The 27033-nt window shown below is 38.6% G+C and overlaps 1 protein-coding gene across 1 annotated transcript; it reads left to right on the top strand.

The window, feature by feature from the left end:
* On the top strand, positions 1-25793 carry LOC149837359 (translation initiation factor IF3-2, chloroplastic-like). Its single transcript, XM_090005993.1, has 9 exons — positions 1-471; positions 1450-1489; positions 1613-1672; positions 12967-13019; positions 13743-13798; positions 13941-13974; positions 14615-14687; positions 14790-14882; positions 25373-25793. The coding sequence occupies exons 1-9, from the start codon at positions 206-208 to the stop codon at positions 25511-25513; spliced, it is 816 nt and encodes a 271-aa protein (XP_089862119.1). The 5' UTR covers positions 1-205; the 3' UTR covers positions 25514-25793.
* The last annotated feature ends 1240 nt before the right edge of the window (positions 25794-27033 follow it).

The raw sequence follows: 27033 nt of genomic DNA, 5'->3' as shown, positions 1-27033 counted from the left end.
ACCCACGTCTACAACGCCCTCCTCGCTCGCTCTGTCGCTCGCTTTTCCCTCCATTCCCTGAAACAGACGACGATTTGAACCCCAATCGACGGCCTTCCCTTGCATTCACCCCATGCACTCATATTATCAACCGTCCTTCTCGGTCTCCGCCTCCTCCTAAAGCCCTAATCTCCTCGATCCCTAAACCCTAGAGTGCAGCCCTCTCATGGCTGCGATCGTGGGATGCATGTTCCACCAAAACCTTAGGTTCCTCCTCGAAGAGAGGACCGCTTCTCTCGCCTTCTCTTCGTCCACTGGATCAAAATTCCACGGCTTTTGCTCGACTCCTAGGCTCCGCCTATCCCCGGCTCAGCTCCCCGGCCGAACATCGATCGTCGCGAGGTTCGGCGGATATCGGCCTCCCGGAGAATCGAGAAGATTCAGAGACTACGACGACGAGTACGATTCGGCAATGGATATGTCCAGTATAAGGTGAAATTTTTACCTTTCTACTCTTGGAATTACGCTTTGGTTTTGTTACTTCTTTCTGAGTTTCTTCCCGTCTAACTAAAATTCAGTCCATTTGAGATTTTTCCTTTAACTTGGGACCGGTTGTATTTGTTAATTCGCATGTTTTTATCGAACTTGTTAGATAGGTAAGGGAAACAAAGGCACCAGTTGTTGAAGTATTCTGATAAGCGATTGTGTGTTACTTCTATAAGATCATCCGGTTGATATGTGGTTACTGGAAGGGGTGTTCATGATCAGAGTTTAGGTGAGCCAACACCAGTTTTAGGTTGCTCAGGCTTGGTAACTATACAATATTGAGCTCAAGCTCAAATTCGAACTGGCCTTGAGCCTGGCTATCACGGCTCAAGTTTGCTTCGTTCGTATGTGCGTGCGTGTGTCATAAGGTATTCTATGTATCATCTTGCACGTTGATTTTTTGACATTTAATGGATTCTCTCCAAAGACTGCCTTACATCTTTTTGTAGATTCCGTTGGTCAAAGACAGTTTTACAGACCAAAACATTAAGCTGCATCAGAATATTGTAGGAGCAAATCAATAGCAAGAAATTGAAGCATTTCCTCAAGGGCGAAAAGCTTTGACCATATGGAAATGAGTCAATGAGTAAGGAGATGATGTAAAACAAACCGATGAATGAAACTTCATCCTTTCCAGAATGGAAAGGCTTTTTGAACATAGTGCCACACGTCGAGTATGTGAACTGATAGTGGACAATAAGCTAACAGGCTCAGATAACCGGATGAAAAAATGCCATGAGATGTGGTTTAACCAATGAGTTGAGAAATAGAAATAAGGCTTTCATTTCTAGCCACTGAATTTCTAACACATTAATTCAATTCGATAGCATGACTTTGTTTTCCCCTATTCATTCAGTTTTTTTTTGGAATTTATATGTTATTTTTGGATTATTTAATTTACTCTTTTAAATTCATATGTAACAGGTCCCCGTCCGTAAGGTTGATTGATGCACAACAAAATATGGTCAGTCTTTCATTCTGATTAGTGCAGAGGTCCCCATTTTGTACCATATAACTCTTCTTTCCTTATTTCAACATTGGTATTATATTTGTATCCCAACTGCCATTTGGCTTTTCTCCTATGTAGGTTGGAGTTGTATCTAAAAGTGAAGCTATTCAAATGGCAGAAGATGCTCAACTTGATTTGGTATGTTTTTATTGTGTTATCCCACCTAAGCTTCTGGCTATTCTGGCTAGGCTACGTAGGTGCGAGTCTACCACCTAGGAGCGCCTAGGTGCCTAGGCAAGAACCTAGGTTGGTGGAAAGGCACCAAGGTGTAATGAAATGAGTCTTCCAAAACACAAATGTCCACAAATACAAACTTCAAATGGACATGCACAAAAGTGGGTCACAAAGAGCACACTCACAAAACTCACACTAGGCACACACAAGGAAGACTCAAATGTAAAATAATATTTTATTGGATTTCAAATATGCTTGTAAAAGCATTACAAGAATAAGGGGATTCATCCCCTTTATTTACACAACAGGAAGAGATAAAAATACTCTCAAAGGAGAGCCCATTATTGTCGTTGGAGCTAGTCCAACAGTTGGATTTCTAGGTGTTGGACTAGCTCCAATGGCTTGTCAACCATGGTTGACTAAGACTAAAAAGGGGAAAATAAAAGAAAGGAAAGGAAAATATAAAAAGAAAAATATACATTAAATATATATATATATATTCAATAATATTATAATACACACATATATATATATGTATACATGTATATACATATTGAGATATGTATATATATACATATATATAATATATATACATTATATATGAACATTTTAACACTCTCCCTCAAACTTATAGTATAACAATCAAAAGTTTGCCTTAAAGGAAGTAAAATCTAGGAGCAATGAGGGGCTTGGTGAGGAAGTCTTCTTATTGGTACTCTGATGTAACATACAACAGATCAATGTTGCCTTGTAGGTACTCCTCCGTACATAGTGGTAATCTATCTCAATATGTTTGGTGCGCTCATGAAACATATAGTTGTTGGCAATATGAATTGTATTTTTGTTGTCACAACATATTTTTGAAGCTCTTGCTATTTCACTGCCCATATCTGTCAATAATCGTCTTAGCCAGACTACTTCCATCGTGGTAGTGGTCATGGTTCGGTATTCAACTTTCATATACGACAAAGAGAACTTTTGTTACTACTTACATATCCACGAAATCAGGGAGTCACCTAAAAATACACAAAAGCCTGTGGTTGCGTATCTGTTGTTGGGATCACTTATCCAGTCAGCATCAATATAATCTAGTAAATCTAATAATGATGAAGCAAACAAGAAGAGGCCTCTAGAAACAGAGGTTTTAATATATCTAATAATTCATAATACGACTTTCATGTATATAGAAATGGGAGCATGTTAAAATTGACTAGTTGTGTTTACAACGTGTGTTATGTCTTGTCTAGTTCTGGAAGGGTAAGCGAGTGCTCCGATAAGCTGTCTATAAGGAGTCGGATCTTCAAGATATTCTTTATCATTTATTTGCATCTTGACATTTATAACTTCCTTAGTATCTACTCTCTTGTCATCTGTGATTCCAGACCTGGAAACAACATTAAAAGCAAACTTAGACTGAGACAACAAATACCCTCTAGGGGAATAAGCAACTTCAATCCCTACAAAGTATCTTAAGAAACCCAAATCAGTCATTTTAAAATTATTTTTAAGCAAATGGTTAATATTTACAACCCCCCGTCTTTCTCCTTCAGTGATGACCATGTCATCCACATATATATAAGAGGAAGACAACAATACTTGCATTAGTTTTCTTAACAAATAAAGTTGTGACAATTAAATAAGATCTAAAACCAATATCAAGCATACAACAACAACTACAACTACGCCTTCATCCCAAAACAATTGGGGTCGGTGATATGAACCAAAAAAGAAAATCATTCTGGGTCTTCCACATGAATCCTTCTCTTCCAATCATTTCTATTCAATGCCATGTCCTCGGTGAGGTTCAAAGCATTCATATCCTTTCCTATCATCTTCATCCATGTCTTCCTAGGCCTACCCCGACCTCTTTTAACTAATATATTTTTTCGTTTCTCCATCCTTCTAACTGGAGCATCATTAGGCCTTCGTCGAATATGTCCAAACCACCGTAAACGATTCTCTCTCATCTTATTTTCAATGGGTGCAACGCCTACCTTCTTACGTATCTCCTTGTTCCGAATCTTATCTTTTATTGTATTTCCACACATCTACCTCAGCATACGTATCTCAGCTACACTCATTTTTTGAATATGATGTCTTTTTGCAGACCAACATTCTGTACCATATAGTAAAGCGGGCCTAATAGTCGTCCTATAAAACTTTCCCTTCAACCGCAATGGCATTCTACGATCGCACAACACTCCAGTTGCACTTTTTCATTTCATCCACCCAACCTTTATCCTATGATTTACATCTCCATCAATCTCTCTATACTTTTGAATGACAGATCCCAAATATTTAAAACAATCATCCACCGGTATTTCTTGCTCACCAAGCTTCACTACACTTCCATCACTACTTTGTTGCTTACTAAACCGACATTCTATATATTTTGTCTTACTCTTACTCAACTTAAAACCTCTTGCTTCCAATGTCTGTCTCCATAATTCTAACTTAGCATTAACTCCAGCTCTAGACTCATCAATCAAAACAATATCATCAGCAAACAACATACACCACGGCATATTTTCTTGAATTGATCTCGTAAGCTCATCCATCGCTATAGCAAATAGGAAATAGCTTAAAGCAGATCCTTGATGTAACCCAACCGTTATAGGAAAATTGGTTGTCACCCCTCTATAAGTGCGGACATTGGTTACTACTCCTTCATACATATCTTTAATTATACTAATGTACTTGAGAGAAACACCTTTCTTCATCATTGTCTACCAGAGAACGTCTCTAGGTACTCTATCGTATGCCTTCTCCAAATCAATAAAAACCATATGCAAATCTTTGTTCCTCTCTCTATTTCTCTCAATAAGTTGTCTAAGAAGATGTATAGCTTCCATAGTTGACCTTCAGGCATAAAACCAAATTGATTCTCCGATATCATGACAACCTTCCTCAACCTAGACTCAATCACCCTCTCCCAAAGTTTCATAGTATGACTCATGAGTTTTATACCACGATAGTTTGTGCAATCTTGTATATCACCCTTATTCTTATATAGAGACACCAAAGTACTCTTTATCCACTCATTAGGCATCTTATTTGTTCGTCAAATCTTGTTAAAAAGATTTATCAACCATTCTAAACCTTTTTCTCCCAAGCATTTCCAAGCCTCGATAGGTATACCATCTGGGCCAACTGCCCTTCTTGATTTCATTTTCTTCAAAGCCTCTGCAATTTCTTTCTTTTGAATCTTGTGCATGAAGTCACGATTCATCTCATGAAAAGGAATGGAGAAGTCTCCAAGATCCTGAGCATGACTTTCATTAAGTAGCTTATCAAAATAATCTTTCAATCTCTCCTTAATCTTCTCATCTTTGATATATCTAACCATACCCAGATCCCTTGATTTCCTATCTCTCATCTTTGCAAGCCTATAAATATCCTTCTCGCCCTCTTTGGTATCCAACTTGTCATAAAGCTCCTTATATACCTTATCCTTCGCGTTTCGAACTACTTTTTTAACTTCCTTCTTTGCTATCATATACTTCTCTAAATTCTCATTATCACGACTCTTACTTAGATTTCTATAACACTCTCTTTTAACCTTAATGGCTAATTTGACATCTTCGTTCCAGCACGATGTATCTTTATCTAGCGGTGCACCGCCTTTAGACTCACCCAATACCTCCTTAGCCACCTTTCTCATGTCACCCGCTATCTTATTCCACATTGATTCTGAATCCTCCTCGAGACACCAATCAGCTTCCTTAACTACCTACTTTACAAACATTCCTTGTTTAGCTGCTTTCAGTGCTCACCACTTAATTCTAGGATCTATCATATGTCTATCCCTTTTGCGACATTGTCTAATTCTAAGATCTAAAATTAAGACTCTATGTTGTGTAGCTACACTTTCTCCGGTATAACCTTACAATCGATGCAACAACCCCTATCTCTCTTTTTAAGTAGGAAAAAATCTATCTGACTCGTATTAACCCCACTTTTAAATGTTACTAGGTGTGACTCCCTCTTCCTAAACCAAGTGTTTGCCAAGATCATATCATAGGACAAACCAAAATCTAAAATCCTTTCTCCACTTTCGTTTTTTTCTCCTATATCATAGCCTCCATGGATACTCTTAAATCCATCCCTACTAATGCCTACATGTCCATTAAGGTCACCGCCAATGAAAAGCTTTTCTTCATAAGATATCCCTTGTACTACTTCATCTAAATCTTCCCAAAATTGATGCTTAATGGAATCATCTAAACCTACTTGAGGTGCATAAACACTAATAATATTAATAATATCCGTACCTAATAATAATTTAATAAGTAAAATCTTATCACCCTTCCTACGGACCTCAACTACATTATCTATAAACTTACGACTCATAACAATCTCTACTCCATTCCTATTCCTATTTATTCTTGTATACCAAATCTTATATCCCCAAGGTTCTATCACTTTTGCTTTTTCACCTACCCATTTGGTCTCTTGTAGACATAAAATATCAATCTTTCTCCTACACATAACGTCTACTAACTCTACCAACTTACCAGTTAAAGACCCTATGTTCCAAGTGGCTAACCTAATTTTATGGTATTGGACTAACTTCTTTACCCCCACCCATCCAACAAAGTGAGGGAACCCTTGCCTATTTGACACCACACCCGGGCGCCGGTGTGACGCGTCGCTTCCGGGCGACGACCTAGCAACCCTTGCCCATTTATCACTGCCTCCGGGCCTATATAGTACAACGCGTCGCTCAGTAGGGAACGCCCCAACGAAATTTTCATATTGGTTCATATTCATAGGGTATGACTAAGTTTTTATGTTGGCTGTCACTGGCCTACCGCAACCCTCCTCCTTCAAGCATAACTTTACTAAATCTATCATACCATACTTTCGGTGGTTGTTTTAGTCCATAAAGTGTTTATTAAGTGAATAATTTTTCTCTTAGAAATGGTTACACCAAGAGGTAGAGGTGGCAATCGGGTTGGCGGGTCGGGTTGGCAGGTCAGAATACCTCAACCCGAACATGACCCGTTTATTAAACGGGTCGGATGTGGCAAACACGAACACGACCCGTTTATTAAATGGGTAACCCCGACACGACGCGGTTAACCCATTTAATAAACGGGTCGGGTCGACACCCGATTACACGACGTCGATAGGGGTTTTCGAGTTTTTTTTGGTAGTTGTCGACACAGAACCCCTTTTGTTGGAAAGGGGTTTTCTAATAGGATGCTCGCCGGGGCTCACTGCCTCATCGACGATGTCCTATGTCTCACCGGGGTTCATTATCGTGCTGACAAAGTTTGCTATCGTCAGAGACGCAGAAGGAGCTTTTCCTCTCTTTGGTCTCAATGATGGCCGGCCATTAGGCTGCTGTCGACGGAAGGCTCCAAGGACCTCTTTCGGAGGCCGCCATCGTGTCGGATGGTCGTCGGTAAACGATGTGGGTCACCAAGCATTGGCCGACGTTTTCTTCCTTTGACCCCGATCATGTTGCTAATGGGGGATGATTGCCATCGTCAGTGGCCTTTCGGCTGGCTGGCGGTGCCGGTGACCTCTGATCGCTGCTCAGGCGATGTGAGTTGGCTATTGCTCTCTTGCGGGTTGATGGGTTCGTGTAAGCGGGTTGACCCACCCGCCTAACCCGTTTATTAAATGGGTCAAACGGGTTGGTGGGTTGGCATACCCCTAACACGAACCTGACCCGTTTAATAAACGGGTTAGGCGGGTCGACCTGTTTATGACACGAACCCATTTAAGCCAAACCCTAACCCAGCTAAGAAGCGGGTTGGCGGGTCGGGTCAGATTTTGCCACCCCTACCAAGAGGTGCCTCCATGTAAACTTCTTCAACTAAATTTCCATTAAGGAAGGCATTCTTGACAACCATCTGATATATGGGCCAATTTCTAATAGAGGCTACAACTACAAGTGTCTTAACAATGGTCATCCTAGCGACCATAGCAAATGTTTCCATGAAATCAATGTCATATTCTTGAGAATAACCCTTAGCAATTAATCTGGCTTTATACCTCCCTAGAGTCCCATCGCTCTTGGTTTTTACCTTGTATATCCACCTACAACCTATAAGTTTCTTGTTTTGTAGAATATCTTAGATTGTCTAAGTGTGAGCTTTATCTAAGGCATCTAACTCTACCCTCATGGCATCTTTCCAGTCTGAGCGATCTTTGGATTGGTGCAATACATGCCTTGTATTGTGATCAAAAGGAATCATAATACACAAATTTTTCTAGTAGCTTAGAGGTTCTAGATGATTTTATCGTTTGCACTTCATGTTGTTTTTCAATATCAGAATATTTATCAAGTCTACATGAAGTTCTAGCGACACTACGTCTAGAATACTGCAAGTAGTTTTTGTCACTATGGGATTGCTCTTTATTTATAACATTATCATTATCATTATCAATATCAAGCTCACAATTGCAATCATTAATATCTTGCTTTGAAATAAAGTCAAGCAAAAAAGAGTAGACAATTATATTTTTCACTATCAAAGAAATTTTCCTTTTCTAAGAAAGTTACATTTCTTTTTTCATATAACTTACTATTTTTAGGATCATAACATCTATAACCTTTTTGGTTATCAACATATCCAAAAACTACACAAGAAATAGCCTTAGGTGAAAACTTATCATTTTTGTTGGTTAAAACAAAACATCTGCAACCAAAAATTCTCAATCTAGAATAATTCGAAGTAAGTTTAAACAATTTTTCAATAAGAAAGATATTTTGTAATGATGAAGATGCATTCTATTAATAAGATGTATCGCAGTTGAAGTTGCTTTACCCCAAAAAAATTTAGGCACATGACTAACAATAAGTAATGTTCTCGTAGTTTCTACGATGTACCTATGTTTCCTTTCCGTAAGACCATTTTATTGTGGTTTGGGCAAGATTTTTAATGTATAATGCCATGTAAGTTGAGGTATTCTTTAAATTCTTTTGATAAAAATTCTCCCCTTGAGTCGGTACGAAGAATAGAGATATTGTTGTCAAACCTATTCTTAACTAAGTTATGAAATTTTTTAAAATTCAAGAAAACTTAAGATTTATATTTAAGGAATTAGATCTTAGTATATCTAGAGAAATCATCAACAAAAATCACATAATATGCATATTCACCTTTTGACATAATTGGTGCTCTGACCTCAAATATCAGAATGAACTAACTCATGCGGTCTAGTAAAGACAAAAGTTCTTTCATAAAATGGTAATTTCTTTATTTTACCAAGAATACAATCTTCACAAGGAAATTTGTCAATGTTACAAAAAAAATTCGAATTTGGAAAATATGGAACTTTAAATACATGGGAATGTCCTAATCTTCTATACCATAAGTCTAAATCTAATTTTTGGACATTATAACAAAATGTATTCTTGGGTATCTCCAAAAAGTCCATATAGTAGAGGCATCTTTTTTATATGGTCTTGCCCAATCAGCTTGCCTAACTGGCAATCATGCACCCAACAACCAGTTGATGAGAAAAAGATATCACAACTATAGTCCGATATTTGAGAAACAGATAGAAAATTTAAATTCAATTTGAGAATATATCTATTTCTTAGAATTGAAATCTTTTTTGAGTTTTGAAAATCTTTTTCAAAATTTTTTATTCCTTTAATTTCAAGAGACAAAACAGTAAAAACATTAGGCAGACTTGAGTTAGTATGATATTCGGATAAAATATCAATGTTTGGGGTCATATGAAACAATGCACCATAATCAAGAAACCAAAGAAACTTACAAGGGTTAGAAAAGATGGGACCGCGAAGATGCTCCTTTAAGAAAAGGTTGAAGAGCTTCTACCAATTGTGATAAGGACTTAGCAATGCCAATAGATGGTTCTTGTGAGTTGTACTTAGTTTCTTGTGGTTCTTCAACTGTCACTTTCTTATCTTCCCTTCTTCTTAGCGCAGGATACAGTCTTAATATACCCTGGTTCACATCCATAATGGCAAGTAATTTTTCTTTTGTCATACTCATTGGCTTATTTCCAATGAGGTGGTTCGTATGAACGAGTGTAGTTATCCAGCTTAGACACGACCAAAATGGATTCTTTCTCATTTTTGGTTGAGTATTTTTTCAACATATTTTCCTTGATGCTTAGCTCTTCTATAATATCAACAATAGAAGGAATTTTACCTAAGTTGACTTGGTGGATTCAAATTCAGGTCTTAGCCCATTTATGAATTGATAGAAATGCTCTGTATCAATTTTGGTTTTGTTCCTTATAAATTGCTACTTTTGATCTATGAGACATATTCCCTGAGATATCCTTATTCTTATGGAACAACAAGATTCGTTCAGCATTAGTGTTTATCATGTGGATATGAAAATTGTTTTTGTGGATGTCTTCTTATCTTGCTTTTGTCTTTAGGGTTTTCCAATTTTCTGAAAGGATGGAATTTTTTATGTGGTTAAGGGTTTGTAGTTTTTCATTGTTTCTTCATCCAAGGATCACATATTTTTTTATCAAACAGTGCAAGTAGATCCCTTGACCTTTGAAAAGTGATGGTTGGCCTTGGATGGGAATATGTGACAAGAGCTTAGTTGTCAAAAGCGGCGCCTAGGCGACCAAGTTTGGGCGGTGGGGCCCTATATTACCACCTAGGCACCGCCTAGGCTGCGACTGCCTAGGCTTTTTTAGATCCTAGACTTTTTTTTTTAAGATATATCATTTGTTTTCTTCTTCGAGGAGGAGGAGAAGAAGAAGAATGAGAAGACATGTTATTTGTTCATTGCTTGTATTATGTCTATTGTTGAGAAGAAGAAGACATATTATTTATCTGTATTATGTCTATTGTTGAGAAGAAGAAAAAGCAGACATTATTTGTCTATTGCTTGTATTATGTCTATTATTGTTGTTATTTTTTTTATATACATGATTTTATTTTTTGTGTATTGTTCTTTACATTGTTAGTTGTATTGTTTATTTATTCAATTGTTAATTTATTCTTAATTTGTTTGAGCAAGTTAAGGTTATGTAATATAATTGCTTTAGAGTGTTCAACAACATATTATTTTTCTATTGCTTAGTGTTGATTGATTTTATGTTTCATATATGTTTCTTATTATGTTTTTTTTTTTGTTTTTTTTATTTGGGGTAATACCTAGGGCCCCGCCTAGGCCTTTTTAGGGTCTCACCGCCTAGGCTCTGCCTAGCACCTATGACAACTAAGGACAATACCTTGTTTTGATAATAACTTTTGACTCTGATGTTGGTTTGACTTGATTTTTGGTTTGTTTAAAAGTTAAGATCCTCGAGTTTAATTCATATTTTTGAAAAAAATCTTGAGGATGTTGTTTTAAAGGCCAAAAATGAAGTTGAAGTTGGAATAACTTTAAAATGAGCCAAAACACGGGTTTTGTCATATAACTCCTGACATGAAATTACTCGGTCAAAATTGGGATATCTACAATTTCATCTTCACTTTAGTTTGAAGACATACATCACCAATGCCTATAAAGCTTGATATTCCTTTGTTCCCCATATGAACAACTCCAAAGTTTCCTAGCTTATACAAAGTGGACAACTCCATGTAGTGTGGCATGATAAGAAACACCCGAATAAACCACCAAATCAGTGTCAGTGTTCATGACATTGAGACAACCACCCTTCTCTTTTATTACACATAGAGTACCATCACTAGCTACATTATGCATGGTAATATTTTATTTTTCTTTGAGTTTTTCTTCTTTGTTGTGTCTCTTGAACTTTCTACATTGCTTTTTGAAATGCCCGACACCACAAAAATAATGGCGTGATCCTGTTCTCGCTAAAGCATCTAAAATGAGTTGTTAGTGATGTCTTGGAAATGGATGCAGCCGGTTAAATAGAGTAATGGACTCTAAAAGGTCTGAAGTCAAATGGAAGCAAATAAAATCGTGATGTTTATAAGCTTTGTTACTAAATCTATTTTCCTTTTGTGTTCACCATAAATCTTCATGCTTATGATTGATTTAAGGTGATAGTTTCATGCATGTAGTGTTTGTTAATATGGAAAAAATGCTTTCAATGTGCTATAGATCTGACAAACCTGACAAATGTTTGGCTCATTGAAGTGGAATGAGGAAATGGAATCTGAGCTGTAGAAAGTAAGGGTGAAGCATATGGACGCAAAAAGATGGTTCCAGGATTTCCCAGGGTAAAGGAGAGGAAGGGAGAAGATGGAAGGAAGATAGATGGTTTGGAAGCAATGTGAAAGAGGGGGATTGGAGAATGAAATGAATAAATGAACACACTAAGGGTGCTTCTACTCAAAAATTATTTCGGAGATGAAAGTTAACTCTCAACTTCCATTGTGACCAAATTTAACATTCATTTTCAAAACTAGCACGGAATAGCACTAGAAAAAGCTCAATGCTAATTTTGAGTCCCAATAATTGTTCTAGATTACTAAAGCTCAATGAAGCCTTTAAACTGGGTATTAAATTTCAATGGTTTAAAAAATGTCTCATAACCCGTATTTGGAGATCGTGCTGTATCATATTGTAAGATAGAGAAAAAATTCCATTTAAAAAATCACAAAAAATCAGAAAACTAGGAAAAATAGAATGCAGTAGGAAAAAAACAAACTTAAGCTGGCATTACGATCAATTAAACATATATATGCACTACTAAAACATTTAAAATGATATGTAATAATTAGCAAAACAAAATATTTACTATTAACAGTATTAAGAGTTACATTAAGTTAAAAAAGAAAAAACATTGAAATCTACCTAAATTTTTCAACCATGTCAAACACGATAAATAAAATGGGTGTGTCATGCGATACATCACCATATTGTATAATACAGGTCGATGTGGCCCAATAATCGAAACCAGGCGATTAATTCTGTATATCATCCAAGGGCCGATAGAGCAATATGGCATATTGTATCATAAGATGTGAATCGATACTGATAGCTGTGCTGAATTTAGTCCCTTTGCAGTTCATCATAATTCTTTATGCTTATATTTGAAATCAGAGATGTATAGAAAATTCTAGGCAATGTAAAGTCTTTCAAATGAGCTAAAGATCAGACAAAACTAGCAACCATTTGAAGTATTGAGAGATGTAGTTCTGTACCTTATTAAAATGCACGGTTTCTGTTATTGTCTATCTAAAAATTTGTTACATACATATTTCCACATCATATCCTTTTGTCTATTTCTCTATGTTCATGCCCATGTGTATACAAATTATCAATCTTTGTTATACAAACACATGAACGAGTTGTGAGCAGTGACAGATTCACAATGTCATTGTTTTTCTTTTACAGGTGATCTTATCTCCAGATGCAGACCCTCCAGTTGTGAGAATAATGGATTACAAGTATGAAATACTTATGCTATTGGTTGCTTGTTGTGTTTTTGTGTTTGTGTTTGTGTTTGTATATATAAAAGTGGCTTCTTTGGGCCCTTTTGGGTCTCATAATCTGCTTTTCAGTTGATCATATTGATCAAGTTACTGTTTATTGTTTGTTTTGCTACCTTCAAAGGACATTTTTGCATTTCCTGGTTAACTTTGATAACTAAGTAGTTTAAAGAATACTTTATATATGTGGAAGTAGTTCCATTGGTTGAATATTTGTAAAGATGAATAGAATTGCATGATATACTACTAGTTGCTGAGGTGGTCCAATATAGATATTATGACCATGCTAGGATTTTCTTGAAAATAAAAAAACTATTATTTAATATCTTCTCAGAAATGCCTGTACTGATATTGATCCCCATGGTCACACATTATCCATCAAAATATCCAGTTTTGAAAGCTTTTTTCTGAATGTGCATGATGCTAGTTCTTTCTGTCAGCTAAAACGGTTGCTTTATGTCAAAGAAGAGTTTACATTAAATCATATCATCTTTAGCTACTGACATCAGTACTTGATCTTACGGACTCTCTTTTTGTACATTTTGGGCTCTTTATTTTTTCTTTTTCTGGCTTTCAATTTGCTATTTCTTTGAGTAGGCCTTTCCCAAATAAAGAATAGTTGATTTTCTTTTTATTGCTACAATTACACCAATATCAATAATATTTTCTCTGATTCTACAGAAAATACAAATATGAACAGCAGAAAAAGAAAAGAGAGCAGCAGAAGAAAAGTGCTGGTGATTATAATTTCTTGACTTTTCAATATTTTATTTTTACAATTTAAATGCTTCCGACATTGATGCAATTGTGAGGTGCTTTTCGGAATGGTATGCGGCTCCAATTTGTTGCATCTCTTCATCCTTATTCTTGTACATGCAGCAAACCGGGTGAACATGAAGGAGCTCAAAATGGGGTAGGTTTTTTAATGTTTCTATTGCTTATGCCTTTTCTGTTCTTTCATCACTGAACATGCATAGTTGTTTTTTCTCCTGTTTAACTTGTAGATCAGTTGTAGTTCCTGATTGTCGGGTTTTGCTAATTATTGGTGAATTTCTGCCAGTTGTCCAAGTTTTATTTGTGAAATCAAGTACTTGCATGTCTAGAGAATGCTGAAAATACAATTTTTGTTCATTTTAATGCACGAGAGCTGCAATATGCCTTCGCTTCATGCAAATATTTGTATATTTTTGGCATTAATTTTTGCCTCTGTGGATTTCATGCAGTGAGCACAATGCATCACTTTGTATACTGTACATGATTTGATGTGCCTGAATGTTTGCAAGCATATCTATCATGCTTGTTGTAATGCAACTTGCTTTCTTAGAAGATGATGCATAAAAGCTTTCTGCACTCATTCTCTTGACCAATTTTTTCTATCTGCCTCAATATGGAATATGGACTATTCTTGACCTTTCAACTGTTTGTTTTGCTGCTTTTGACATCCTTTTCACAGGCTATAGCATCATTGGCACTCTGGTGCAACTTACTGTGTACATATCAAGCATGCAGGTTTTCGACAATTTTAAACTTATTCTTTCTTGAAACAATGTTAGGTACAACATTGACTCTCATGATTACTCTGTGCGGTTGAAAGCAGCCCAGAGATTTCTTAGGGATGGGGACAAGGTTTACTCACTGCTTTTGGTGTTCTTATGAGTTAAATAATTAAAAATCCCATTTAATGGATTAATGTTGCAAACTATGTTATTTTGTTGAAAACTCGTGCAGGTAAAAGTCATAGTAAACTTGAAAGGCCGGGAAAATGAATTCAGGAATATTGCTATTGAGCTCATCAAACGCTTTCAGAATGACATTGGTGAGGTATGGTTTGCTTGTTAGTTTATCGTAGATTGTATAATAACTGATATTAACAGTCTATTGCTTAGAACACACACACAAGAGAGAGAGAGAGAGAGTTGTTTGGGGTTTAAGAAAGCGATCTTACTGAAAAATCCAATGCAAAAAGAAAAAGTGTTAGTTGGACCGAGGTCGGATCCGGACCCGACCCGGATCACCCTCCCTCTCTCGCGCCTATTTAAAGCAGCGAGAAGGGGAGGGGTTTCACATTCGAAACCCCTTCCCCTCTCGCTCTCTCGTTTCTCTCTCGGTACCCGACCTCCTCTCCCACTCTCCTTGCGTTTGCCGAGCAACGGCCACCCGCGACACTCGCACACCGGCCACCCTCCCTCCGGCAACTCCCCAGGTACGCGTCTCCTTCTTCCTCAGTCTCCTTCTCTTGTTTTCTTCCCTTTTTTTCTCGTTGAGTCGGCAGGGGAGGGGTCAAGCACTTCCCTGCTCCCCTTGATGGTGGGGGAGGGGTCAAACTCTTTCCCTGCACCTCCATCGACAGGGAAGGGGCCGAGCCCCCTTCCTGTACCCCCCTTATGCAAGGGAGGGACCAAGGCCCTTCCCTGCGTACCCTTTGGCAGGGATGGGGCCAAGCCCCTCCCTTTGCCCTCGTTTTACAAGGGAGGGGCCAAGCCCCCTCCCTGCACCCTCAGTTTGGCGAGGGAAGGGCCGAGCCCCCTCTCCACGTCTTCTTCTTCTAGTAGGCAGGGGCATCGCCCCGAAGCCACCTGCTGCGGGTGGCGACCAGAAGAAGATCCTTTCTGACGGCCGCCCTTTTTCAGGAAGGACGGAGGTAGGAAGCAAGCTCTTCCTTCCAAACGTCTGAGGTCGCAAGGCAGCCCCCCAGCCATGGATTGACTGCACAAGTATCATGCCAAGATAGTAGGATTGTCTTATCTCCACTGGGAATGCCCAAGGTGGAATTCAAGATCATGAAACCCGTTCGGTTGAGCAAGCTGATGTCGTCGCTAAAGGCGCAGAACTACCTAAGGAAGGGATGCACTGCCTTCTTGGTCAGTGTCATCAAGTCTGAGCCGATGCGAGTCCCGATTGGAGACTTGGAGGTGGTTCGGGATTTTTCAGATGTCTTCCCATAGGAGTTGTGAGGACTTCTTCAGCCTCGTGAGGTGCAGTTCAACATCGAATTGTTGTCGGGTACTGCCCCAATTTCAAATGCTCCATATCAGATGGCGCCAGCAGAGCTCAAAAAGCAGTTGCAGGAGTTGATGGATCAGGGATTCATTCGCCCCAGCGTCTCGCTTTGGGGAGCTCCTGTCTTGTTCGTGAAAAAGAAGGATGGATCATTGTGGTTGTGCATCGACTATCAGATGCTCAACCAGGCGTCAATAAAGAATAAGTATTCGTTGTCATGCATCAAGGATCTATTCGACCAGTTGCAAAAGGTCAAGATCTTTTCAAAGATAAACCTTAGATCGGGGTACCATCAGCTCAGAATTAAGGGAGATGATATCTCTAAGACAGCTTTTCAGACCATATACGAGCATTACGAGTTTACGGTCATGCCTTTCGGACTCACTAACACACCTGTAACCTTCATGGACCTCATGAACAAGGTGTTCAAACCTTTTTTGGACACCTTCGTGATCGTGTTCATCGATGACATCCTGGTGTATTTAGAAAACTGAGAGCAGCATTGTGAGCACTTGAGCGTTATTTTAGAAACTTTGCGAAAGGATCGCTTGATCGCTAAGTACTCCAAGTGTGAGTTTTGGCTAGAGGGGATTATGTTTTTTAGACATGTCATCTCCAAGGAAGGAGTGTCCGTGGATCCGACAAAGGTGGAGGTTGTACTGAGTTGGCAGCAGCCGATGAACGTTCGTGACTTCAGGAGTTTTCTTGGATTAGTTGGGTATTACCGAAGGTTTATCTAGGACTTTTCTAAGATCTCTCTACCCATGACGAAGCTTCTAAAGAAAGCGGTTAAGTTCGTGTGGGACGATAAGTGCGAAAACAATTTTCAGATGTTGAAGGAGCGTCTTATGACTGCTCCTATTTTGGCTTTACCTTCGGGTCAAGGCGACTTCATGATCTACACCACCAACGCTTTCAGGACAGGCTTAGGTTGTGTCCTAATGCAAAATGATAGAGTGGTCGTCTAAGCATCGCGTCAACTTAAAATTTATGAGAATAATTATCCGACTCATGATTTGGAGTTAGCAGTGGTAGTCTTTGCATTGAAGATATGGTGACACTACTTGTACGGAGAGCGGTTCGAGGCATTTGCAGATCACAAAAGCCTCAAGTACTTGTTCTCGTAGAAGGAGTTAAATATGAGACAACGGCGTTGGCTAAAATTCCTTAAGGATTACGACTTCACCTTGTCCTACCACCCAGTAAAGGCGAGCGTTGTGGCCGACACCCTCAACCGCAAGACTCTCAGCGTTTCCATTAATTTGTTATTCACTGGTTGGAAGCTGATCGAGGATTTGGTATTGTGGGAACCGTTTGTGATCACTCAAAATTCGATCAATCTATCCAGCATGGTAGCTCAACCTGAGCTATTGGCAAAGATCTTTGTCGGGCAGAAGATCGATGCGCAATACGAGAAGTTGAAGGCTCTAGCGCAGCAGACCGATACCTCCTTCCGTCTGAACGAGGAAAGAAGTGTATGGCGTAAGGATCGCCTCTGGGTTCCAGAAGATCTTGTTCTGAGAAATGAGGTTCTCGCAGAAGCCCATAAGTCCAAGTATACGATTCACCCAGGCTACACGAAGATGTTCAAAGACTTGAAGCACTAATATTGGTGGAGCGGGATGAAGCGAGACATAGCCGAGTACGTCTCAAAGTGCTTGACTTGCCAACATATTAAGATCGAACACCAACGATCAGGCAGAATGATGCAGCAGATAGAGATTTCATAATGGAAGTGGGAGGACATCACGATGGACTTTATCGTCGGGTTGCCGAAGACGCAGAGGAAACACAATGTGATTTGGGTGATCATAGACCGACTCACCAAATCGGCGCATTTCCTCCCTATCCGCCTCAATCAATCATTGGACAGTTGGCGGACATTTATGTCCGGGAGATTGTGAGATTGCATAGTGTTTCAGTGTCAATCATCTTCGATCGCGACCCGAGATTCACTTCGAGGTTCTGGTACAACTTCAATTGGCTTTAGGCACGAAGTTGAGGTTCAACACTGCATTCCACCCTCAGACCGACGAGCAGTCTGAACGCACGATTCAAACTTTGGAGGACATGTTGCGAGCTTGTATGATGGATTGGAAGGGAGAATGAGATTTTTATACCAGTCTTGCAGAATTCACGTACAATAACTGTTACCTTGTCGATCACCAGTCTATTAAGACGAGGTTGGTGAAAGAAAGTCGGATTCACCGATAGTGCTACAACACTATACTAAGCAAGTACGGATGATTAGGGAATGTCTTCATTCTGTTCAGAGTCGACAGAAGTGTTACGTTGATCGGTGTCATCGAGAACTTACTTTCTCAACAGGAGATATGGTTTTTATAAAAGTATCTCCGACTAAGAGCGTTTTTTGGTTCTGGAAAAAGGGAAAGCTCAATCCCCGATTTGTCGAACCATTTGAGATCCTGGATCAGATCGGTGAGGCGGCTTATCGTATTGCGCTGCCTCCTCAGTATGCTCAGATCCACAACGTTTTTCACGTATCTATGTTGAGAAGATACGTTCACGACCCATCTCACATCATTCATTACGATGATGTGGACTTTCGAAAGGACTTGACGTTCGAAGAAAGACCAGTGGCAATCGTCTATAATCGAGACCAAGTTCTCAGATAAAAAACGATTTCTCTTGTAAAGGTGCGTTGGCACCACCATGGAATAGAGGAATGTACTTGGGAGCCTGAGTTCGATATCAGGGAAAAATACCCTGACTTATACCTTGATCAACGAATCCAATAGAAATTTCACAGACAAAATTATTTTAAGGAGGGTAGGATGTAAAATCCAATGCAAAAAAAAAAAAGTGTTAGTTGGATCCAGGTCGGATCTGGACCCAACCCAGATCACCCTCCCTCTCTCGTGCCTATTTAAAGCAGTGAGGAGGGGAGGGGTTTCACATTCGAAAACCCTTCCCTCTCACTCTCTCGTTTCTCTCTCGGTACCCGACCCCCTCTCCCACTCTCCTTGTGTTTGCCGAGCAGCGGCCACCGACAACACTCACACGCCGGCGACCCTCCCTATGGCAACCCCCTAGGTATGCGTCTCCTTCTTCCTCTGTCTCGTTTTTCTCCTATTTTCTTTCCTTTCTTTCACGTTGAGTCAGCAGGGGAGGGGTTGAGCCCTTCCCTGCACCCTCCAGCGATAGGGAAGGGCCCTTCCTTGCATACCCTTTGGCAGGGATGGGGCCAAGCCCCTCCCTATGCCCTCGTTTTACAGGGGAGCGCCTTCTTCTTCTAGTAGGCAGGGGCAGCACCCCTGCCTCCACTAATTTCGGTAGGCAGGGGTGAAGCCCATTACCTCCCCCTTTGTGACCAACGGGTAGGGCCTCGCCCCTACCTCTTTGCTCCTCTGGTAGGTAGGGGTGAAGCCCCCTTGCCTCCCTCGTTGTTTTTGTTAGGCAGGGGCTTTACCCTTGCCTCTCTTCCACCTTGTTAGGCAGGGGCACAACCTCTGCGTACTCTCGCTTTTGGAAGGCAAGGGCGCAGCTCCTGCCTCGCTTTTGGAATGCAGGGGCGCAGCTCCTGCCTCTGTTCGATCTCTCGAAAGGTAGGGCGCAACCCCTGCCTTTGTATAAACCATCATCAGGCAGGGGTGCAATCCCCTGCCTCCCTGTTTTTTCGCTGACAGCAGGGGCTCGTAGCCCCTGCCTTTGCCCCTGCTTCTTGCACTTACAGCAGGTCCGCAGGGGCACGCTGCACCTGCCTTTGCTTCTTTCACGACAGAACAGCGGCAGTGCCCCCGTCCTCTCTACTTTTTTGTTTGAGATAGCATGTTGATGTCTTGCTTTTGCAGCTCGTACGACAGATCCAGCTCGCGCCCCGTGGCCCGAGCCGTCAATCGCATACGTTCGCCGACAACCGTAATCTCGCAACTCCCCAAGGTAGGGAAAGATTGCACAGAGGACTTGGACAATTGAATTAAGTTCAATTGATTAACAAGACAATTATATATATATATATGAGTACGCATTTAGCTTAAGGATGCAGTTTCGCGATCCTTGTCCTTTATTTTCTGTCATGCCTTTCGTTTGCCGTCGTGCATTGCACCTAGGCTTTGCATACAAATTCCTGCTTTCAATCTTTACTTTGTCGTCGTGCATTGCGCCTAGGCTTTTCTTACGCATTTCTGCTTTCAGTCTTTTCTTTGTCATCGCGCTTTGCGCACAGGCTTTGCGTTTGCACTTCTGCTTTCAGTCTTTACTTTGTCGTCGCGCTTTGCGCACAGGCTTTGCGTTTGCACTCCTGCTTTCAGTCTTTCCTTTGTCGTCGCGCTTTGCACCCAGGCTTTGTGTTTGCACTCCTACTTTCAGTCTTTCATTTGTCGTCGCTCTTTGCACACAAGCTTTGCGTTTGTATTCCTGCTTTCAGTATTTACTTTGTCGCCGCGCTTTGCGCCCAAGCTTCTGCTTTTGCAAATGGTTCATTGCCGCCTTGCCATTGCACATGTCGCTCATGATTTTGCTTATCACATGTACTACTAGATGCATCCTCGTGGAGTATGCACAGGCATTACCACTCTCCCTCTTGCGATAAGAGATGAGTCGGGGGCTTAAACAATACGTCCACGACTAAGGAGTGGGATCCCTAGCAAGGATCACAGCTTTTCGAGTGAGCAGTCCTGCAAAGTAGACTTGAGGAGTTTTGGTAGTTACACTAAAACATCAAAGACTACCCAAATCTACGTATTTGGAAAGGGGGTGCTTATCTATTTCAGTTCGTGCATTTGATGCATCTTACGTAACCCCGAATTGGGGCTCGAACGAACTTCTTGGCAGGAGTTTTGTTGAGAAACCTATATCATGTTCATCAAGGCCAGTATCGAGCCATGCAAGACATGCAGATACTATGATAACGGATGAGAGATTTCAGAAAATTGCATGTCATATGTTGGCACGAGTTGTCGATTGTTTCGAAAGATAAAGAATGTCAAAAGTAAAGTTTGAGAAACACTTCTGTTGAGGCTCTTGTTAAGGAACTATATCTCTTTCATCATAGAGTACTTGTAAACGTGCACTGCTCATTAGTACTACGATGATCGGATGAGACGGTCATGTGACCTCGAACAGTGCTAAATGCGCAATGTTGTAATCACATAAAATGGTGATTGATCACCTTCACATGCAAGATGCTCAAGTGGTTGAAAGACCAGAGCATGTAGAATAGGTTGTCAGTTAAGCAACATTTGACGCACCTATAAGCTTTTTGTTTCTATCAAGGGAGAGGATGGATCGGTACAAAACTCTAATGGATAGGTTGTTAACAATCACCTCACGAGTAAAGATCCAGCCTCTCCGGTCATTGGAGTTAGGAGACGGGACTACCAGACATTATCCTAGGTGGTAGATCTTATGGACTTCTGCAGAAGTTGGATGCATCCGTTGTCAAGTAACTGCCTTTGGGGAATCCTCTCTCGGCCAAAATTCACCCCCTTACGAGCGGACTCAACTAGCTATTGGGGTTATTAAAAATATATAAAATAACAGAGGCCCGAACTGGTCTCAGTTGTTTTTACGATTCGCGTATGTGCGTACCAGAAGGCCAGTTAATATCGAAATGTAAGTTTGTTCACACTAGTTGATGGGTCATAAGACTTGTTAGTTGCTTGGTAGTTCACAGTTTACGATTGAATGAATCGTTATGGTGCATTTGACAGTTACACTGCTTATCTGTTTTAACTACTTATCTGTTTTAACCTCTTATCTGTTTTAAACTGCTTAGCATGCTGAATCAAATGTACTTAATTCAGTTTTCTGTGACCTACTAGTTTTTTGCGAAACTGACTCATTTTAGGGGCACAGGCGATTAATAGGTTACGAGATAGGCGATTGTGCGATTGCAAGATGATCTCAAGATCCCACTGTTTTTGTTCTTTTGGGTTTTTGGGCAAGGGTTTCCTCAGAAAATCCTAATTTTGTACAACTTAAAGTTATTTCTAATACAAATGGCTTATTAAAATGGTTGCAAGTTATTTTTGTTTGGTGAATGTGGATTTTTACGCTAACGCACTTAAAGTTGTCAACTTGTCTCTGTTATTCAAATAAAAACGTTTTCGCTGATTTGTTAAAAACTCTGAAAAGAAAAGAGAATTTTCTAGTCTTTTGACCTTTTTAAAAAGGTTTATAAGTTTGACATTTTTGGGCGTTACAAAGATGGCTTACAGGTAGCTAATATCTTGTTCCCTCATCACCCAGCTCGGCTTTCTATGAGAATTTAATTGGCTTGTGTGTGTGTGTGTATACACACACATGAGAGAGAGAGAGAGAGAGCTGCTAACCACTTTTTTAGCTAACTGCCAACTAACTGGGTTTTTTAAGGGTTTTGCTTCCTTAAAATCTAATCATACAGATGTGTTCAAACATGGTCAATTTACTATGAAACAACACTTGATCATGTTTTTTCGATAAAAACATTTTTTTTTAAACCTTGAATATTTATGAAAATCTTAGACCATCGATTTTTAAACCTTATAAAAACCTATCGGCGTATTGGAATCGGATGATCCAAGAGTCGATTCCTATAAAATCAGGCATGTAGAATACATTTGTACAGTGAAATTTAAAGAAAACATGGAAAAACCCTTCAAAAGCCCAGTTAGCTGGTGGTTATCAGCTACCACCTTATATATATATATATATATATATATAGAGAGAGAGAGAGAGAGAGAGAGAGAGAGAGTACTTATTGTGTAAGTTTCATACCATTTATCTTCCGGACCGTCCTAATCTTCATTAAAAAACATACTTGCATGTGTTTTTTCCTTAATCTAAACTCGTAAATGTGATCTATATGTTTTATTTATTAGAAAACGTGTATTAATTTAAATATTTTTCATGTTTAGATGTGTTTTTAGCTCAACAAAAAAATCAATGGTTTATATTATACCAAAAACTTGATTAACTAAAAAGCAATAATTATTGTTAAATTGATTTGATTCAAAGCATGGTTCTTAGTCAATAAGTAATGATAAACACATTTATAGGTTTGGATTAAGCAAAAATCACATGTAAGTGCATTTTTTAAAAGGGTTGACAGTCTGGGAGATAAATGGTTTCTAACCTACACATTACTCATATATATATATATATATATATATATATATATATATATAGTCACAACAATATGAGAACTAGAAATATGGCCAGTGGATGTGCTCGGCATGGTGAATTTGCTAGGAATCAACCATTGGATTGTGTATTTTCGATGAGAAAGTGCAATCTTTGAATGCTTGAATATTTATGAAGGTTATGAGCCATTGATTTTAAAGCCTTAAAAAAATCTTGCTTATGCATCAAAATTGGTTGATTCAAGAGAGGGTTCTTATAAAACCAAATATGTAGATCACATCCCTACAGGAAAGAATAAAAAATCCATGAAAATCGCGGTTCACACATTAGTTCTCATATTCTAACGACTATATATATAGAGAGAGAGAGACCTATATCATTCAAAGTATGTCTAGGAGAGATTTTCAAAAGTTGGTTTTTGTTGGGAAAAGCTTGGCAGTTTTAAAATATTGGAAAAAATTATAAATAATGAGAAAATAATTGATTTTTCTTGCAAAAATATTAAGAAACAAGTTTTAGAAGGTTTTAAAATATAAAAGAAACAAAAAATAGAAAATGTATGCTTAAAATCTTAAAAATGAGTTGTCAAAAATATTGTCTTATCGATAATATTGCGATATTTTAAGTATTAGCGATATTTTGAAAATATCGGCTGACTTGATATCTGATATGCTTGTGATTTTTCAAAATATCGGTGATATCAGTGACACTGATATATATATATATATATGAAAACATTCTTAATGGGTTTTACGGTGTTGTTTTGCAATTTTAATCCCATGTAAGTGTTTGGCATGAAGCAGATCTACCAGGAATCAACACCTTGATCATGTTTTTGCAATGAAAAAAAGAATGATATTTGGAGCCTCAAAATTGTTGATGATTTTGGGTCATTGATTTTCCAAACCTTATAAAACCTACCCATGCATTGGAATCAAACACTCCAAGAGTTTATCCATATAAATCAAGCACGAAGATCACATTTGTACAGTCAAAATTTAGAAAATATAATAAAAAATAAAGCTCAAAAAATCCTTTTAGCATGTTTTCATGAGTGTACCCATTTCCATCTGCCATGAATCCAGAAATAGTTGGATTTCTCACTTATAGTGAAAGTGCAGGTCTTATCTACCACTATTTGGTTTTATGTTGCCAGAAATCAGTGGGAGTACGGCCTTCTAGATGGAAGCTCATGTTGATTTTTGTCTCAAATTTATTCCCCTTTGATTTGCATTTTTCTAGTACTCGCTTGCTGGAAACTCCATTCCTGGCCTTCCACGTTGATGGGTTTGTGGCATGGACTTGGCCCAGTAGGTTGAGGGGGTGGGAGGTGGTGTAGGGGTTTGAGTGGCATTTCTCCTGCAAATTTTCAACTAAAACATTAGTGGATGATGCCAAATGGTCATACCAGACATGCTTGATCTGTGTTTTATGTGCGAGCATTTGTGTACAAGCATTATTGAGGATTAGATATTCTAAGTTTTCTTTAACATTGAAGGTTTTAGCTTTTATATGTTTTGAAACCTTGAAGTGATTTGTAAAACATAATGCAAAATTTTCTTTTTATCTTCACTCCCATATTCAAACTTTCATTTTATAGGAAGTTCATTGGCTGTGTTTTTTTTTTAAATCTTGCCTATTTCCATTCATACACACCCATGCCGTATCACCATATCTGCAGCCGCACCCATGTGACAGAGACTAATATCTACATGATTTCCAATTCCACAATCAGCCATCATTGAATGAAGCATTTGTTGTTAATTGGTAATCCAAAGTTTCAATTTAAGATCACAAATCTGAAATAGTAAACAATAATATTTAGAAAAGCTGAAATAATGTACTTAGATGAAAGCATGAGAATGAGTTTATGAACAAATACAACAAATAAATCTCCATCAGCATCATGATTATTCATGTACATGATGTCAACCATGCTTAACTGGAGCCCAGAACATGCAAAATATGGCTGTAGATAAATGTAGACCGGGTCTTGGTTGACCTAAGAGTATTCGCTATATGTTGTGATTTTAGCATGATTATATTATGGTTTTAATGTTTGTCTTTTTATTACATTGTTGTCTTCTAAATTTTTATATATTAAAATTTTCAATACTTTCACTTTATTGTGAGATTTTCCCTTGCCGGGAAAATCCTGAGAACACGATTTCTAACTATTGATGATGCCAGAAATCTTACGCCATTATGTTTATTGTTGGCTCCTACAGCTTGCAACTGAGGAAAGCAAAAATTTCACTGAGCGGAATATTTACATTATTCTACTTCCAAGCAGAACAGTTCAACAAAAAGCTCAGGAGCAAACAAAGAAAAAAGAAGGTTCAGCGGCTGAGGTTTCTGCTGGCATCTGACTGTCTCTCTCTTCTCTAGTCATGAACAAAATGTGAATATTATGGAGGGAATCTCATAGATCACCATTTAATTTTGTAGTTTTTGCCTCCATCATAATGAATTATTCAAATTGGATATTTGTAGTAGCATTACTATCTCAGCTGTCTAATAATATGTAGCCTGTGTATGAAGCTGACAATTTAAATATCATGGGCAATGTGTGCATTGCTCTAATTACGCTGAATACGATCAGTTGTAGTTTGTTTGCTGCTAATCTTAATCAGGTGGCCAGTCTGATGTTAGGATTGATATTGTTGCTTGCACCGAAAATGCCAGGTAGAGGTGGGCCTCTTGGTTGGATGTTTGGGTTGGGTGTTGACAGATCAAGCTTGTCTCATCAAAGGACTGGGCTGGGCTGGGCCTGATACAGGCCAGACGCCAGGTCTGTGGCTTCCATGTATGGTCCAGGACCTAGGAAGGTTTGCTGCTGGGCCTGCATCACTATACACACACAAGGAGGGGGAGAATGTCGGGGGTGATGCGAAAGAGGTGGTGAACGAGAGTGGTGAGGCTGGGAGTAGATCATGATTTATCTCGGGTTGAATTGTCAAAAGCTCATTCAAGCTTGTAAATTGAGCTCGGCAAGCCAAGCCACAAGTTACTGCTCAACTCAGGTTGGCTCATGCCAGCTTGTTTGGAGCTAGGGTGCCAGTGGTCCGGACAGGCCTCCCTAAAGCATCGAGATTTGTCAGAAAATGAGCGAAAAATGATGCGTTTTTTTAAAAACCCAACAATTTTTTAAAATCCTCTGGATGTCTAAAATCACAAATGTTTGACACTAAAATGATCACTTTAACCTTCCCATGAGTGAATTTTTTGCCAAATATATGCTCAAGTATCGCATCCATAATTTGTGACAGACTTTGTCACTGATTTTTTACTTAGAAAATGAAGGATTTTGAAAAAATGCAGAAAAGAACAAAATAAATAAATAAAAATATACTTTCAATGACACTTGATTCGTTAGAAAATGATGAACGGTCATTAAGATATAGCCCAGTAAAACTTATACATTTTTTAAAATTATAAAAAAATATTTTATCTTTAAGTTATAAATGTGTTTTTAGCTTCTAAATTTTCGTTTAGGGATATTTTACATGTTCTCATTTCTAACCAATAAGCGCATAATTGGTATTTTTAGAATTATCTTAGATAATTTACTATTTAAAATACTAAATTTATAATTAAAATTATATATTAAGTGTGTATTTTACTGTGTTTTTCAAGTGTTGTAAGCTTAACTAGATGATTTTATTCATTAACACCTTAATTTTTAACCTAAGAACATTTTGGTCCTATACAAATTAAATAGCTAGTTAATTTTGATAAAATACTTAACAAAATGTTGTCAAATATTTATTTAATAAATATTTTTAAGTTTTAAACACATTTTTAAAGTGTTAGAAATAAAATGAGATTTTTATTTGGAACTTGTTTTCCAAGTGAGTTTGGGCTCAATGGATCGACCCAATTTTGTTAT

The sequence above is a fragment of the Nuphar pumila genome, chromosome 5, assembly GCF_984573655.1.
Source record: "Nuphar pumila chromosome 5, dmNupPumi1.hap1.1, whole genome shotgun sequence".
Classification (NCBI taxonomy): Eukaryota; Viridiplantae; Streptophyta; class Magnoliopsida; order Nymphaeales; family Nymphaeaceae; genus Nuphar; species Nuphar pumila.
This window is presented reverse-complemented; position numbering and strand designations above follow the sequence as displayed.

Excerpts from the sequence above, each read along its gene's own strand:
- LOC149837359 (XM_090005993.1), top strand. The coding sequence starts at position 206 with ATGGCTGCGATCGTGGGATGCATGTTCCACCAAAACCTTAGGTTCCTC. Across the intron at positions 1,490-1,612 it reads TTGATGCACAACAAAATATG|GTTGGAGTTGTATCTAAAAG; the intron begins GTCAGTCTTTCA and ends TCTCCTATGTAG. Across the intron at positions 13,975-14,614 it reads ATGAAGGAGCTCAAAATGGG|GTACAACATTGACTCTCATG; the intron begins GTAGGTTTTTTA and ends AAACAATGTTAG.